At 40.5% G+C, this 16,726-nt stretch overlaps 1 protein-coding gene across 4 annotated transcripts in view; it reads right to left on the minus strand.

Moving 5' to 3' along the window:
• Positions 1 to 1,958: 1,958 nt before the first annotated feature.
• The window catches only part of SLC34A2 (solute carrier family 34 member 2), a 34,737-nt gene continuing 19,969 nt past the window's right edge, over positions 1,959 to 16,726 (minus strand). For all 4 annotated transcript variants that reach the window (XM_042855412.2, XM_024103528.3, XM_005303464.4 and 1 more), the window contains 5 exons: positions 14,332 to 14,452; positions 13,465 to 13,632; positions 12,040 to 12,156; positions 11,831 to 11,955; positions 1,959 to 5,298 (listed from right to left, as the gene is read on the minus strand). In XM_042855412.2, coding sequence (XP_042711346.1) covers positions 4,717 to 5,298; positions 11,831 to 11,955; positions 12,040 to 12,156; positions 13,465 to 13,632; positions 14,332 to 14,452 — 1,113 coding nt within the window. In that variant the 3' untranslated portion in view covers positions 1,959 to 4,716. The remainder of the gene's footprint in view (positions 5,299 to 11,830; positions 11,956 to 12,039; positions 12,157 to 13,464; positions 13,633 to 14,331; positions 14,453 to 16,726) is intronic.

The raw sequence follows: 16,726 nt of genomic DNA on the forward strand, positions 1-16,726 counted from the left end.
TAGTGATAGTAGTGTGTTTAACTTCCCCTGGATTTAAAATGTACTGAGTTTAATGCTCTGTTCTAGATATGAATACAGGGGTGGCTCTATGTATTTTGCCGCCCCAAGCACAGCAGTCAGGCAGCTTTCGGCAGCATGCCTGCGGGAGGTCCACCGGTCCCATGCCTTCGGCGTACCTGCCGCCGAATTACCGCCGGAGCCGCGGGACCGGTGGACCTCCGCAGGCATGCCACTGAAGGCAGCCTGACTGCCGCCCTCACGGCGACCGGTACGCCCCCCCCCCTCCCCCCGCAGCTTGCTGCCCCAGGCACGCGCTTGGAGCACTGGTGCCTGGAGCCGCCTTTGTATAAATACATTATCAGGACACAGTGGAAACTGGAGAAAGAGAAGGTAAAGCTCCCAAATAATCCTGGCGAGAAGAAGGGTCCACTTGAAAGTGACAGCAAACGAGCCAAAAGCTCAGCGGTGAATGATGAACAATGTGGTCCAGATGAGGAGACAGATGAAAGAGGAGTACAGCAATATGCAGAGGTAAGAGCAGCAATGAGGAGTCCCTTGATGAAGCTTCATTCTAAGAGTCTTTAGATCTCCCTGTAGCACCTGCCTGAAGTTAAGTATTTGCTTAAATGCTTTGCCAAAGTGAGGCTTCAGTGAACTTCCAGAATGGAATTGAAAATTGTCCACATGAGGGATGGGGTTTACAAACTCCACACTAAGGCAGAGACAAAGGAAGGGCTGGAGCAATACTGGCCCAGGGAGGCCCTGCCCCCTCAGGCATTGTTGAGCATGGTCCTGGGAGAATACCAGGATAAAGGGAGCATCAGGAGCACCAGGTGGGGGGCCATTTCCTGGAGGAGCACTGCTCTGCAGCAACAGGAGAGGGAAGTTCTCCTAAAAGGACCTGACTGAGAATTTCCCCCTACCTCCCCAGATGCTCCCCAGGAGGGAGGAGGAACCATGGGCTAGGATTCGAGTAGGCAATAAGCATCAGCCCTAGACTTTGTGCGTTTGGAAGTAAAGACTAATGCCACTGTGCCCATGCCCCAGACTGAGATGCAGTGGTGGTAGGAAGTGGCCCAGGGGAAAGCAAGCAAGCAGGCTGGCCAAACTTAGGACAGTGCATGCTGTTTCACTTTCAGGGCCCAAGGCATGGACCTGCTGCAGAGGGAGGGCCCAGGTCCCCTTTCCCACCCCAGAGCTATGCCTATAGCCTCAAGGAGGACAGGACGAGGAGTTACTACCAAAGGTCACTCCAGCTAACACCTCATCCAATGGTCAGGGATACCTTGAACAAACAGAAAGGCTTAGCGTTGCCAGCTTTCTAAAATTGCACAAAACAGAACACCCCTCCTCTTCCCCGAGGCCCCACCTCTGCCTCACCCCCGTCCCCCGCTCACTCCATCCCATAGAAACTTGCCAGAAAATGTCCGTGCCCACAAAAGGCAAAAAAGTACTTTACTTAGGAAGGAAAAATCAAACGCACAACTACAAAACAGAGAATAACTGGCTAGGTAATAGTACCGCTGAGGATAGTACCATAGTAGGATCATAAATTGAATATGAGTCAACAATGTGTTGCAGTTGCCAAAAAAAAAAAAAAAAGACTAATATAGTTCTGGGATGTATTAACAGGAGTGTCTTATGTAAGACAGAGGAGGTAATTGTCCTGCTCTACTTGACACCGGAGAGGCCTCAGTTGGAATACGTGTCTAATTCTGGGCACCACACTTTTAAGAAAGAAGTGGACAAATTGGAGAGAGTCCAGAGGAAAGCAACAAAAACAATAAACAGTTTAGAAAACCTGACCTGTGTTGGTGCACATTCCTCCTAAGATTTCCCTTGTTGTATCTATGCTTATGCACAGCCCCATATCCTTTACAGTTTGCTGTTTCAAACTAGAGCTCTTCAAATCAGAACTATTTTTCCATTGACAACCACTGCATATAAGTAAATGTATATATTTTAAACATCTCTTTATTTTTTTATTCAATGCACTGCACTCTACTAGAGCAAGATGAACATTCATGCCAGGTTACAAAGCCAATGGTACAGAATCCCGAAAAGTTGTATAATTTCTTCAAATTTAAAAAAATAATTTTTAGAAACTTTGTGCCTCAGCCGTTACTCTTCACAAAAAAATCATAACTGGTTAGAAAAATAGAATTCAACATCCTTGTGCATTATAGACATAATAGGAATATATTTAGCTACATTGTAATCTTTATTTTAAGGACTCACCTCCTGCATTAGCAGCAAATCACAATATAACTTAAACAATGGAGCCACTAACATGCCTCCACAGTATGAAGTATACATAGTTACACATATAATTTTTAAAAGCTATGTTACAAAATATACAGTATGTCCTTTTTACATCATAGATAAACATTGCATAGTTTTCAAATATGTAATGTAAACAACTCAATCACATAAAGACATTTACGATATAACTTATGAAAATGCTGTACACTAGAACAATTATAAATTAAGTGTAAATAGCAATTATTAGAGTCTGGGAATGAATATGCTGGGATATGTGCTATCAATTTTTAAGTTAATGTCTCCACTGAAATCCATGAGTTCTGCCTAAAAATAAAGGCACATGACACAATGTATATAAAGAGTGAAGAAGGATAAACAAGAACTGAATGTAGGACAGCAGAATATTTACAACAAAGAAGCTGATATGCTCACTGATATGCCAAAACATAATTCCTCCAGTTCCTTTGTAGCAGCTGCTTTTCCTAACCTATCCCTGGTGTTTTGATAGAGGGCTTGTTTAAGCTTTTATTTAAAACAATAAAAAAAGAGCCACTCTGTTAACTGAATAAGGAAAAGCAGGAAACGTCTTCTATTTTAATGTTAGTCTTACAGAATTTCACAAGAACGTCTAGATATTATTCTAATGAGTCAAAAAGCTGAGAGTAGGAAAATGCACATAAGCCTATAAAAACATGCGAGAGCACATTAGAAATGTGCGAGGCAGACTAGAGATCTTGTTCATATGAGAAGAGTTGTTCAAAGACAACAAAGTTCAACAAACATTAACATCAAGAAAACAGAAAAAGGAATAGGTTGAAAGGGATGGCTGGTCCTAACTCTGAGTTCTCTATTGAGATCCAGGGGAGCAGAGTTAGGCCTACAGTGAGTCCTTTTGAAAATCCTATCTGATAGATACAAATCACAACCATGCTTAGCATCTTGTCATTGGCTCACAGTAGCAGAAAAAATCAAAAGCTCAGTCTGAATAAAATTTAATATAATATGAAAAAGCAGACTTTACACAACTTATAAGCATGTCAATTTAAAAATGTGAAGAACTTATTTTCACCCTCAAAATGTACATATTTACATTATAACTGAGTTCTGCCTACTAAATTACATAACATTAAGAAAATAGCAAACTTGTTCAGAAGTAAATCTATTTTAGCAGCACTGAGTAGCTATGCTACAGTGAAGGGTCTTGTCAGCATTTCCATTGTAAGTCTCATTTATAACTCAGCTATATAAACTAAAAATTAGCATAGAGCCAGGGCTGTAGTTTTTCCACCCCTCACAACTGTCAACTTTCATACATTCCAACCCTCACCCACTATATCTCCCATGATTTGGTCATTTTTTAATTACGTAAAGCCAACAAAAGTGTACTGATTTTTGAAGGCTTTGCAGTACTCAGAAATGGCTCATTCTGAAATGTTGCAGTTTGTCAGTCCATGGTGTGGACTAGTCTGCACGGGCATTTACTAAAACATTAATACCCACAGAGAGCGAGGACATGGGACTTCCCAGCATGTGATGTACGATTACTTTACCTGTGGATTTTTATTAGAGATTTGGATTCCTAATATGCACATGCATAATACTGACAGTACAAATTCATGCCAGGCACTATGCTGATTCCAACTACATTGACACAGGCCATGCTGTAAATGGTGACAGTTAACACACATTTTCTCTACAGTAGGTGTTAACAGCTTTCTTTAAGAACGTGTGATCTTAGCATAAGCCCTGCAGTAGGCATAATGCTGAATTCCAAATTTCCTTGCTTTTATTGCTCTAAATCCAACCTTTACTGCTATTTTAAAAGGCTGTTTTGTGGTTTAGTAAAAAGTTTCCAGAAAGCCCTTCAGTAGGCACCCAGTCCTTAACCGATTTATACTTTCAAATGGCAAGTGCACCAGCAATTTAAAATAGTTACATGTTAGCCTTTAGTTAAAAGTCACAAAATACAGCATCTAAGCTCTCTAACATTACAGGAAATGAATATATGAAAACATTTTCGTTCTTCTGATTTTTTGCCTCTTCCAGAAACTTTGTGGTATCATCAGGTGAGTGTAGTTTAATATCCCTGTAATTCGGAGAGAATGTTCTGCACATTACAGAGTATTTTTTTAAGTTCATATGTCTCAACTCATTGGAGCCATTCTGTTAATGGGACTGCATATCAACGTTTATTTGTTTAGCACTACTGGCCTTGAATTAACATTTCATATAGTAGATCCTCCAGATAAAAATCCATCCTTAGCTTTTTACCTGATCTTAGACTTTCTGGGAACCATGTAGAATTTGTTCTACTGCATTCCTTGATGAGTAGTATACCACTGGATACAAGAACCTAACCGAGTTTTCATTCATTCCTCAGTATACTGCCCAAGCTGATTTTCAAGAGATTGATTGTCTTATACTGTATCTTTGCTATTATAGATTGATCCCCTCCTAGAAGGCTGTGTTGTCTGAGTAGGTTTTCTCACCACCAGCCGCTGGTTGTGTCTTTGTAACACAATTTTCTTCATCAGCCAATTCAACCGTGTTATCATAAACTGCCATAGCCTTTTCCTGCTTGTCTTTGGCCAGCTCATCTTCCGTGTTGCCTTTGCAGCATTTGCAGCACTTGTTGCAGAAGCAGTATCTCCCACAGAAGGAGAGTGCAGAAGTTATCACATTATCCCATGGCTTCAAGGAGTGCATCCACCTGGGAAGGAAATCCCAGTTTTGGAGCTTTGTAGGCAGTATATTTGGCCGTTTGGACTGCAGAACATTAATCACAATCACTGTAATCAAAGCAAGTACGATGGGACCACAAACGCCCAGAAGGACCTGCCAGCCAGCTACCGACAAACCAAACACAGCCAACGGGATCAGGAAGAAGCAGAGGATCAGATAAAAAATAGCAAACCATCTGTACTTGGCTGTTATGTTCCCCAAGCTCTTTGCGAGGCGGATTGGTACCCGGGTGAAAGGTATTGGGTACCACAGAATAATCCCGGAAATATTGAAAAAAAAGTGACACAAAGCAATCTGAAAGCAAGCACATTTTGAGCAGTTAGTTAAAGTGCCTTTAAATACTGTGACCCAAATATCAACAAACCTATGATCTTCCTCAGAGTCTGTGTTCTGTCTTCCTTCACTCCCCTCTTACTCTATTATCACACTTAGAGTTATGATTAGATTTAGGTTATACGGTCTTCTCTATGTTCTGGGAAGCACTATGCACACTTTGGGTACTACATAATTAATAATGATCAACAATCAGGATAATGTTTGGAAAAGATCCAGACTTCTGTGTGTTTTTGATGAGTCATCAACATAAGACAACTAAGTTACATCTGACTTAGCCTAAGGGTCTGATTCCTTACTCTTAGGATACGTCTTCACTACCCGCCGTATCGGCGGGTAGCAATCGATTTATCAGGGATCGATATATCGTGTCTCGTTAAGACGCAATATATCGATCCCCAAACGTGCTCACTGTCGACTCCAGAACTCCACCAGAGCGAGCGGCGGTAGCACCGTCGACGGGGGAGCCGCGGCCATCGATCCTGCGCCATCTGTACCCCAGGTATCTTCGATCCAAGATACTTCGACTTCAGCTACCCTATTCACGTAGCTGAAGTTGCATATCTTGGATCGATTTCCCCCCCCCCCCCCAGTGTAGACCAGCCCTCACACTAGCAAAATTCCCAGTGAAACCAAGGAGCCTACAACAAGAGTATTAAAAGGTCATTAAAAGTGTACAATGGACAGCACATCCACATGCACAATGATACACAGAGCTGGTCAGAGAAGCTCTGAAAGGACCAGATTCTGTTGGAATATGTGGTTCCATCAGCATCAAAATGCTTAATGAAACTGGGTCCATTTTGCCGGAATATCATGGGGGGGGGGGGGGGGAGGTTGGGGAAGGTTTCAACAAATGTCCCATTTTTACATTTTGGGGGGGCGGGGGAATTGAGTTTTTGCTTTGAAACTACTTTTCATATCTAATATTTTTTACTTAAATAAAGACATGTAAAAAGTTAAAATCAAAAGGAAACGTTTTTCAAATGACCCAAAATATTATTTTTAATTTCCCTTTGTGAAGAATTTGGAAATTTTGGGTGTTTGCTCCGATTTGGAACAAAGCCAAAGCTCAATATCTTAAAATCCTTCACAAAACAGAACTCCTGTCCTCCACACAGCTCTGCTGAGTAGTTCTACCATGCAGCGCGCAGCGCTGGGGACAAAGTCAGCCAACTCAAACAACAAGCAATTTCTGTTCATCAACTGAAAAAGATACAAGTACAAATCAATGAGAAAGGTACACAAGCCTAATTTTTTAATGTAAAAAATGTGTTGCTTATAAGGAAATAATGTGCTGCCTTTAGACTCCGGCAGCCTAATAAGTCAATAAGGACAAATGCAAAGTACTCCACTTAGGAAGGAACAATCAGTTGCACACCATACAAAATGGGAAATGACTGCCTAGGAAGGAGTACTGCAGAAAGGGATCTGGGGGTCATAGTGGACCACAAGCTAAATATGAGTCAAGAGTGTAACATTGTTACAAAAAAAGCAAACATCATTCTGGGTTATATTAGGAGGAGTATTGTAAGCAAGACACGAGAAATAATTCTTCCACTCTACTCCGCACTGATTAGGACTCAACTGGAGTATTGTGTCCAGTTCTGGGTGCCACATTTCAGGAAAGATGTGGTCAAACTGGAAAAAGTCCAGAGAAGAGCAACAAAAAATGATTAAAGGTCTAGAAAACATGACCTATGAGAGAAGATTGAAAAAATTGGATTTGTTTAGTCTGGAGAAGAGAGGGGGGACATGATGACAGTTTTCAAGTACATAAAAGGTTGTTACAAGGAGGAGGGAGAAAAATTGTTCTTCTTAACCTCTGAGTATAGAACCCCAAGAAGCAATGGGCTTAAATTGCAGCAAGGGCAGTTTAGGTTGGACTTTAGGAAAAACTTACAATGTGACAGTCTCCATTCCAAATGAGCATATGGAAGGGAGACTGTCACATTGTAGTTGAAAGAAAAACTTAAGAGTTTAATGATCTAAAATTAGGGAGACCAGATAATTTCTATCCCAGAATACTGAAAGAACTGGCACATGAAATTGCTAGTCCAGTAGCAAAGATTTTTAATAAATCTATATATTTGGCAGTAATACCATATGACTGGAGAATAGCTAGCATTGTTCCGATATTTAAGAAAGGGAAAATAACTGATCCGGGCAATTCCAGGGCTATTAGTCTGACCTAAATGGTATGCAAGGCTTTAGAACAAATTATGAAGGAAAGAATAATTAAATTCATGGAGGTAAATGGAAAAAGGATGTAACGCAACATGGGTTTACTAAAAATAAAGTGTGCCAGACTAACCTGATTTATTTCTTTGAGAAGAGAACTGATTTTTTAGATAAGGGACATGCAGCATATCTAATACACTTGGACATCAGTAAAGCATCTGACATGGTACCAGAGGGAAAATTATTAGTTAAGGTAGAGACGATGAAGATTAATACAAGGAACTGGCTAAAGGGGAGAAGGCAATGGGTTGTGCTGAAAGGAGAAATATCAGACTGCAGAGAGGTTACTAGTGGAGTTCCTCAAGTATTGGTGTTGGGGCCAATATTATTTAATGTTATTAATTTATTTAATTTTTATTAATTAATTTATTAATGACTGGCACAAAAAGTAGGAGAGTGCTAATAACATTTGCTGTTGATACAAAGGTGGGAGGTATTGGCAATACAGAGGAGGATCTGAATTCAATAGTACAAATTGCAAGATAGGATTTAATAATAAGAATTTCTGTTATAAATTCAGAGCTTATCATTTAGAAGCAACAGAGACTAAGTGTATTGCTTGATCACAGGATAATTATGAGCCACCACCAGGATGTGGCTGCGAAAAAGGTAGATGCGATGCTAGGATGTATTAGGCAAGACATTTCCAGTAGAGATAGAGAAATATTAATGTCATTGTACAAAGTACAGGTGAAACCTCATCTGGAATACTGTGTAAAACTCTGGTTACCCATGTTCAAGAAAAATTAATTCAAACTGGAACAGGTGCAGAGAAGATCTACTAGGATGATTGGGATATGGAGGGCCTATTTTATGAGAGGAGAATGGAAGTGCTTGGCTTGCTTGGCCTAGCAAAATGAAGTCTGAGAGGGGGTAAACACCAGGGAGAGTGAAGAGCTATTAAATTTAAAGGACAAGCTGGCACAAAAACATATGAGTATAAGCTGGCCACGAACAAATTAAGGCCGGAAATTTAAAGAAGGTTTCTAATCATCACAGAGGTGAGATTCTGGAACAGCCTCGCAATAGGAGTTATGGGGCAAAACAGTTAATTCGTTTTGAGAGATGGATAAATTTATGAGTAGGATTATATGATGGGATTGCTCGTGATGTTGGGGGGCCAGGCTCAACAGCCCTGGGGGTCCCTTCCAGTTTATATCTTCTGTTGATCACCTGAAGGGGTGACCCCAACGTATTCTGAGGTTTTTTTTTCTTCTTCCTCTGAAGCATCAGAGATGGGACACTGGGCAGTCGGTGCTTTAAGGTGGCACTGAGCATTCTCTCACTCAGGTGCTTGCTCACATGCTCAGGCTCTAGCTGATTGCAATATGTGGGGTTGGGAAGGAATTTTCCCCAAGGTCAGAGTGTGACTTTGTGGGGGTTTCACCTTCTTTTGCAGTGTGGGGTGCAGTTAACGTGCTGGGATCATCTAGATATATCTTGCTCAATCAATTCCCTGCCATGGCGAGGGCTTTCGGCATTGGTACACCTCAGTCTCCCCCTTCTCTGCCTGTGCCACATAATAATTTAGTCTCTTGTGGGCTACAGAACTTTCATCTAATTTTGATTGTTGGGTTTAGGGTGGGGGTGTTGGGTGATGTTGGTGGCCTATGATATACAGGAAGTCACACGAGGGCCAGGTCTACACTAACAAGTTAAGTGAACCCAGTTGTGTCACTCAGGAGTGTGAAAAAGCCACAAGTATGTCAGCCTAACCGCCCCCTGTTGACAGTGTTAGGTTGACAGAATAATTCTTCTGTTAACCTAACTAACGCCCCTCAGGGAGGCAGATTAACTAAAGCAATGGGAGAAACCCTCCCATTGCAGCCGCGAGTGTCTATGCTGCGGTTTAAGAGTGACATAACCTACATGATCTGGTGGTCTCTTCTGGCCTTAAACTCTATGACCTGCTTTCTAAAGCCTCAAGAAGGGGCTTGGGCAAAATAAGTCCAGTGTCTGCTGACCAAATCTGTAGATCCCTTGCCCTTATCTCATTTCCCTTCTGTAATTGTTATTTGATTACAACTAACATTTAAACTAGGGCTGTAGATTAATCACAGTTAACTCACGTGATTAACTCAAAAAAATTAATTGCGATTAATCACAGTTTTAATCACACTGTTAAACAATAGAATATCAATTGAAATTTATTACATATTTTGGATGTTTTTCTACATTTTCATATAGTATTCTGTGTTGTAATTGAAATCAAAGTGTATATTGTTTATTACAAGTATTTGCACTTTAAAATGATAAAATAAATAGTATTTTTCAATTCACCTCATACAAGTACTGTAGTGCAACCTCTTTGTCCTGAAAGTGCAATTTACAAATGTAAGGGGTTTTTTTGTTACATAACTTCACTCAAAAACAAAACAATGTAAAATTTCAGAGCCTACAAGTCCACTCAGTCCTACTTCTTGTTCACCCTGTCACTCAGACAAACAAGTTTATTTACATTTGCAGAAGATAATGCTGCCCACTTCTTGTTTACAATGTCATGTAAAGTGAAAACAGGCATTCTCATGGCACTGTTGTAGCCGGCATCGCAAGATATTTACATGCCAGATATGCTAAACATTTGTAGGCCCCTTCATGTTTCGGCCACCATTCCAGAGGACATGTTTCCATGCTGATGACACTCGTAAAAAAAAAAATGCATTAATTAAATTTATGAATGAACTCCTTGGGGGAGTATTGTATGTCCCCTGTTCTATTTTACCTGCATTCTGCCACATAGTTCATGTTACAGCAGTCTCGAATGATGACCCAGCACATTGTTCATTTTAAGAACACTTTCACTTCAGATTTGACAAAATGCAAAGAAGGTACAGTACCAATCTGAGATTTCTAAAGATAGCTACAGCACTTGACCCAAGGTTTAAGAATCTGAAGAGCCTTCCAAAATCTGAGAGGGACGAGGTGTGGAGCATGCTGTCAGAAGCCTTAAAAGAGCAACACTCTGATGCAGAAACTACAGAACCCGAACCGCCAAAAAAGAAAATCAACCTTCTGCTTGTGGTACCTGACTCAGATAATAAAAATGAACATGCGTCGGTCCACACTGCTTTGGATTGTTATTGAGCAGATCCTGTCATCTTCTGCAAATGTAAACAAACTTGTTTGTCTGAGCAATTGGCTGAACAAGAAGTAGGACTGGGTGGATTTGCAGGCTCTAAAATTTTACATTGTTTTATTTTTGAATGCAGTTTTTTTGTACATAATTCTACATTTGTAAGTTCAACGTTCATGATAAACAGATTGCATTACAGTACTTGTATTAGGTAAACTGAAAAATACCATTTCTTTTGTTTTTTTACAGTGTAAATACTTGTAATCAATAATAAATATAAAGTGAGCACTGTACACTTTGTATTCTGTGTTGTAACTGAAATCAATATATTTGAAAATGTAGAAAACATCCAAAAATATTTAAAGAAATGGTATTCTATTGTTGTTTACCAGAGCGATTAATTGCGATTAATTTTTTAATCACTTGACAGCCCTAATTCAAACACGTGGTTTTGTTTTTTAAAGGATGTCATAAAATGATTATTTAACATGAGATCAACTTAACTGGACTTAGCCCAGCTTGAGATTGCAGCTGCTTTATCTTGTGTGGAGGCAATAAAATGACTACTGTTGTTATTTCCCTGTTTTCCAAGTACGTTCAGTTTATTAGAGTTATTGAAATGCATTGATACTGGTTATAGAGAAGACTTCATTACTATTTTCCCTCTTGATGTAGAAAGGTAAATTCAGACATCACCATATACCTGGAAAGTCATTTACCATTTTAAAAAATAGGTTCCCAAACCTAGGCTCCTAAAATCAGCGGTGTGCTTTTCACAAGGGCTGAGCCAATAATGAAGTCAATGGGAGCTACTTGGTCTTCAGCATTTTTGAAAACAGGCCATCAGTGTAAATGTCAACATTCTGACTTCGGAACCTAACTTCTGTTTCTGAAAGTCTATAACAGAATCAAGCCAATCTCAGGAAAGCCATTATCTAACAGAATTCTGTGAACATTTAATGTACCTTTTTGCTCTGGTCTCAGTATTTGAGACTGATGCATGACCCTTAATAACCTGAAGAGCTCAGGTTTGAAAGGCAATGGTCTGGTACTAGCGTGGGATATTTGTATGCCAGCATCATTAGAGCTAAATTCTCCTTACGCCTTAATCCTCCTTACTCTGGCAAAATTCTCACTGATGTCAATCTGTAAATAATAATAAGCATGATTTATACTGACCTGTAATGAATATCTTAATGTACTGCCTGGACTTGCTAAAGCGGCCAGTATAGCAGTCGTGGTCGTACCAATGTTAGACCCTAACGTAAGTGGGTAAGCGCGCTCAATGCTTATAACACCAATACCTAGAAGAAGAAAATAGGACTGAATATTTTGGAGTGAAAAATATAAAATATGAGGCTTTAGAAATAAAATACCAAAGAACTTACCAACGAGTGGCGTAATAGCAGATGTGAAAACAGAACTGCTTTGAACAATGAACGTCATACCAGCTCCAACAAGCATCGCCAGGTATCCGGTTACCCAAGAAAAAGGATATGGGAAATCTGAAAAATAAAAAAGGGAGGGCACAATTTTTAGAGTCACAAAATATTTTGTGCTATATGTAATACAGCTGTGAAAATATTATTATTATTTCTTATTTATTAGATGTTAAAGCTACTTGGGGCAATGACCATTTTTTGTTCTATGTTAGTAAAGCACCTAGGACAGCGAGGCCGTGGTCTTTGAGTAGGGCTCCTAGGTGCAAATAATAATAAAAGCATTTACATGGAGATCAACACAACGACGTATAGGTACCTTTCAAGTTATAAACTGAAATAACAAGGCCTACGGTTTCCAAATTTCAGTTGCCTCAATTTTGGCAGCTTCAGATGCCCTCAGTGAGCCTGTTTTTCAAAAAGCACTGAGAACCCATCCTGTGAAAAATCGGGTCTCTTTAATGTGTCTCAAGCTGGGCACCTAAAAATCACTAATAACTTGAAAATATAGACCTAAAGACCCTACTTAGAGAGATAATGCACCATGTTTCCCTGACGCCTGCAGCTTTGCCAGTCAGCTATGAAATCAGGACGTAATCAGTTGGGAAGAAGTGAAATAAGAAACCCAAGAAACTGACCAGTTCCAAATTAGATGTAAACATGGGAACTGACTAATTTTTTTTCCTGAGCCGCTGGTGCCCTGTACCCCAGAGGAAGGAAGGGCCAGCAGCAAGTCCTGTTTATGTAACCTTCTCCCCATGCAGAGCACCATCTCTTCTTCCTCAGTCAGACCTCTGTCAGGGCTGCCTCCCACTGCTAGTGGAGTCCACCCCTCTCCTCAAACTAGGAAGCAAAAGGGATGGTGGCAAAAGCTGCACCTGGGCGAATGTCCTAGCACAAAGTGGCTTTTTAATGAGACAGGTGGTCATAGAGATGGAAGCTGGCTGCTCAGTCAGGAGAGGGAAAGGGAAAGCATCAAAAAATGTGTCCCTTTTTTCAACTAGCACTAGCAGTAACATGAGGTGAAAGCCCCATGCCAGAGGAAGCTGTCAGCACTTCAGTGGTATTTACTGAGGATATATATCGAGTAACCCCTAGGATTCTAACAGCTAATGATTATACAGTACATCAAAAACAGAGTCTGGACTTTGGTTTCTACGGCTTAATCAGCCACACTTCACAAGTGAAACATTCACTCACTGATTTATAAAAAGAAATGCAAGAAACACACTGACAAGATGAAATAATATTCTAGGATTTCAGCTTCATATTGCTTTACTCATGCCATCGCTTCGGATCGGCCAGGGCAAAGTGTCAGTAAACGTGCTTATTGCCACAGTTTTTCCTAGTTACATAGAAACAACACATAGTTACCGGTATTGAGTGTCTTCTTGATAACGGAGGCCACTTGTCCTTTAAGCACAGAATTCAGTAACTTAACTATCAGCACCAAACAGGTGCACAAAATTATCAAAGACCCTGCAAGCAGGATGAGACCGACAGCAAGATCAGCAAGATTTGTTCCTACAAAGAGATGCTGGCCTAAAAAGGAAAAAGAAAGTCAAAGTCAGACTAGCCAGAATTTTATTTCTGTCACTAGGCCATTGTGCTATTCTTCCATAAATAGGCCTGGTGGCATCAATGTCAAAGGTAGCAAAAAATCCTTACCTCATTGGCTACCCAGTATGGGTGTTTTAGGGGTGTGTGTGGATCTCCTATGGCCAGGGCTATAAGATATCTAGCATCCCCACACAAAGGGGCAGACAGAGATAGAAACATGCCCATGTATGGGTAGTGTGTCTCCATGCAACTTTGCACAAGGGAGCGGTATGCAAAGGCAGGAGCAAATCTTAGTGTGTTCTTCGTGGCAGGATGAGTGTGTCACCCCTTCTCTGCCAAACGGTACTCACATGCCAATGAAGATGATCAATCAAAATATCCAAGAAATCACTCTTGTAACATAACCATAGGACCCGGTCACTGGACTTGTAAGGGGTGACATGACATGGAATACATTCTGTGCTGATTTTAGGGCTCCTAGCAAGAGATCTATGTGGGGTCTGAATGATGCAATGCTACCAAAAGGAAATTGGTCAATAACTCCAGAGGAGCTGGTCTGAATGTATGCAGCTGTCAAACTTCATTTTGCTTGTATCCCTTTATAATGATCTGTTGTTGACTTTACACAAAATAAGTGTACCTAAAACCCATAACTTACAAATAAGTGGTATTTCTACTTACATTTTTGAATATTTTCTGTGAGAGACACATTTTTGATGGTCCATGTCAAGTTTCCATCAGTCCAGCAAAGGTCAGGGGATGTGCAGTTTTCTGAGGCCGGAATGGTGACATTCTGCATTGTCTAGATATTGCCATGCAAAACAGACAATTTAATCAACTACATCCTTTGCATTAAAAACTAACATGCATAGGTTTTCAAGAACTGGAACAAAGCATTCCTATAATAAATGAAGAATGGTGAACAGGGCTAAGCTCAGTCTATAACTAATGGCATCCCACCAATGAAGAGGCAGACTTGCTTGTATTTTGAAAAAAGGCTGAGACTTCATTCAAGTTAATGAAAGTAATATGGTGGGGTGGGAAGGCTGTGGAATTCCTTGACAATCCCTACCCATCTCACTGTTTCCTTGAATCAAATAAACTTATCTCTGCCAGGGTCCTTAATTGAAAGTAGTGGAGGCAGTGCTGCCTAGTGGATAGAGCACTTGACTAGGACTCAGGACACCTGGTTCTACTGCCAGCTCTTCTTGCTGGGTGACGTTGGGCAAGTCACTTCACCTCTCTCTGACTCAGCTTCCTCATCTGTGGAATGGAGATAATGCTACTGACATCCTATATAAAGCACTTTGAGATCTACTGATGAAAAGTGCTATAGAAGAGCTAATTACTATTAGTGGGGACCTGTACTGGACCCCACACTCATTCACCAGCCACAACCTCGCCTGTGAGGAGGGAAGTGACCAGTCCAGACTCTAGCCGTGCTGGCTATGAGTTGCCAAGGCAGTCATGTTCTGCTATTTCGAAGCAGTAGCCTTGAGTAGATCAGACTCAGCTCTAGTGGAGGTAAACAGGATTCTTCATTCAGGGTGGCAGGCACACACAGACCCCGACTCTTCAGTTCACAGAGAAACGGTGTTATATAATACAAGGTCTGCAAATCCTAGCTAGATTACGAAACCATGGAATGGATTGTTTTTGCTAAACTGTACAGCCCAAGAAAGTAGTTACCAGCCCGTTAGACTTTGAACTCCGACTCTCTGAGCCACTGACATTGTGACTGTCACCAGTCCACAGACAACTTTTTCCTTTTCTGTTATCTCTCACTTTGTTGCCCTCACAGCCAGTGACAAATTGTCTGTACCTATGCTTGTAAGGGGTTTATTAAAACAATTTTCTAACATTGTGTGTTTAAATGTACCAATTTAACAATATTTTTGAATGACAACGCAGTAGGGGTTCTACCCATCTCTTCTACTTTCCTTTCTTTCATATGAATTTTTATTCATCAGAGACACCGGACTAAGCTTGCAATTTAATAAACACACGAGAACTAATTGTCTAGGACTCATAGTAGTCTCTGAAACCAGGGGTTATTGTAAGTAAAGCATGAAATCTTACAATGTTTAATGAATCTCCTTCAAATTCAGCAGCAATTACTGCCCATTTATTGCCAAATGTTACTTACTGTATTATTACAACATTACCACTCTCAGCAGAGCTTCTAAACAGCCACTAGCCGCAGCAAAACCAACCATTTAGTATTAGAGCCAAGCAATATGCTGTTGTTGTAGGACCTGATTCTAATATACTTTCATTGAGTAGTACCTTATTCCCCAATCTGTCCCATTGGTTTCAATGAGATTACTCAAGGAGTAATCAGAATCTAGCCTTTAGCATATATGTTTAAAGAGGTGTGCCTGGTCACATTTTTAATGGACCAGAACCTGCTCCTCTTACTCATGCTGAGTAGTCTCACTGAAATCTAGTAAGGTAGTTCTCAAAGGAAGTAAGGGTAACAGAATCTAGCAGCCCATTATAAACTGATATTGGGCTGTATTCTATTAAATAATTGGGACTTGAGTGCAAAAATCAAAGGGGAAACATGATCTACTGGTTTTTATGGGGTCATTGCTGTGCAGAAGGGACTACAGAGAATCTAACATGACTCCTATCTTAAGAACTATTTTTAGCGCATTTTGTACTGGTGAAAGATGGTAGATTGATAGTCCTGCTGAGTGACATTTTGTATTTGTCAACAGAAAAGGTACTATATGGGCAGGGGCAGTACAAGCTTCCCACACTGCCCTGCCAATATACCTCAACCCTGACCTGGAGTTACCAAATCTGTCCCCAGAGCTATTCAATATTTGGCCTCTCTGCTGAGACTGTTTGTTTAGTCATTTTTAAATTTAAGTATTTCCTTGAGTTGCAGTTCTAGAACAACAAATGTATACATGCACATCAAATTGTATGGATTTCATTATATCCCTCTTCCCACATGCTCCATGTAATCACTTATCTTCTTAGACTGGGATTTTCAAAAGCGTGTTTGAGAGTTGGGTGGCCAAATCTCATTGAATATTAATGGGAGGTGAGTGCCTAACTCCATTAGGCT

Source organism: Chrysemys picta, chromosome 5 (genome assembly GCF_011386835.1).
Source record: "Chrysemys picta bellii isolate R12L10 chromosome 5, ASM1138683v2, whole genome shotgun sequence".
NCBI classification, from domain to species: Eukaryota; Metazoa; Chordata; order Testudines; family Emydidae; genus Chrysemys; species Chrysemys picta.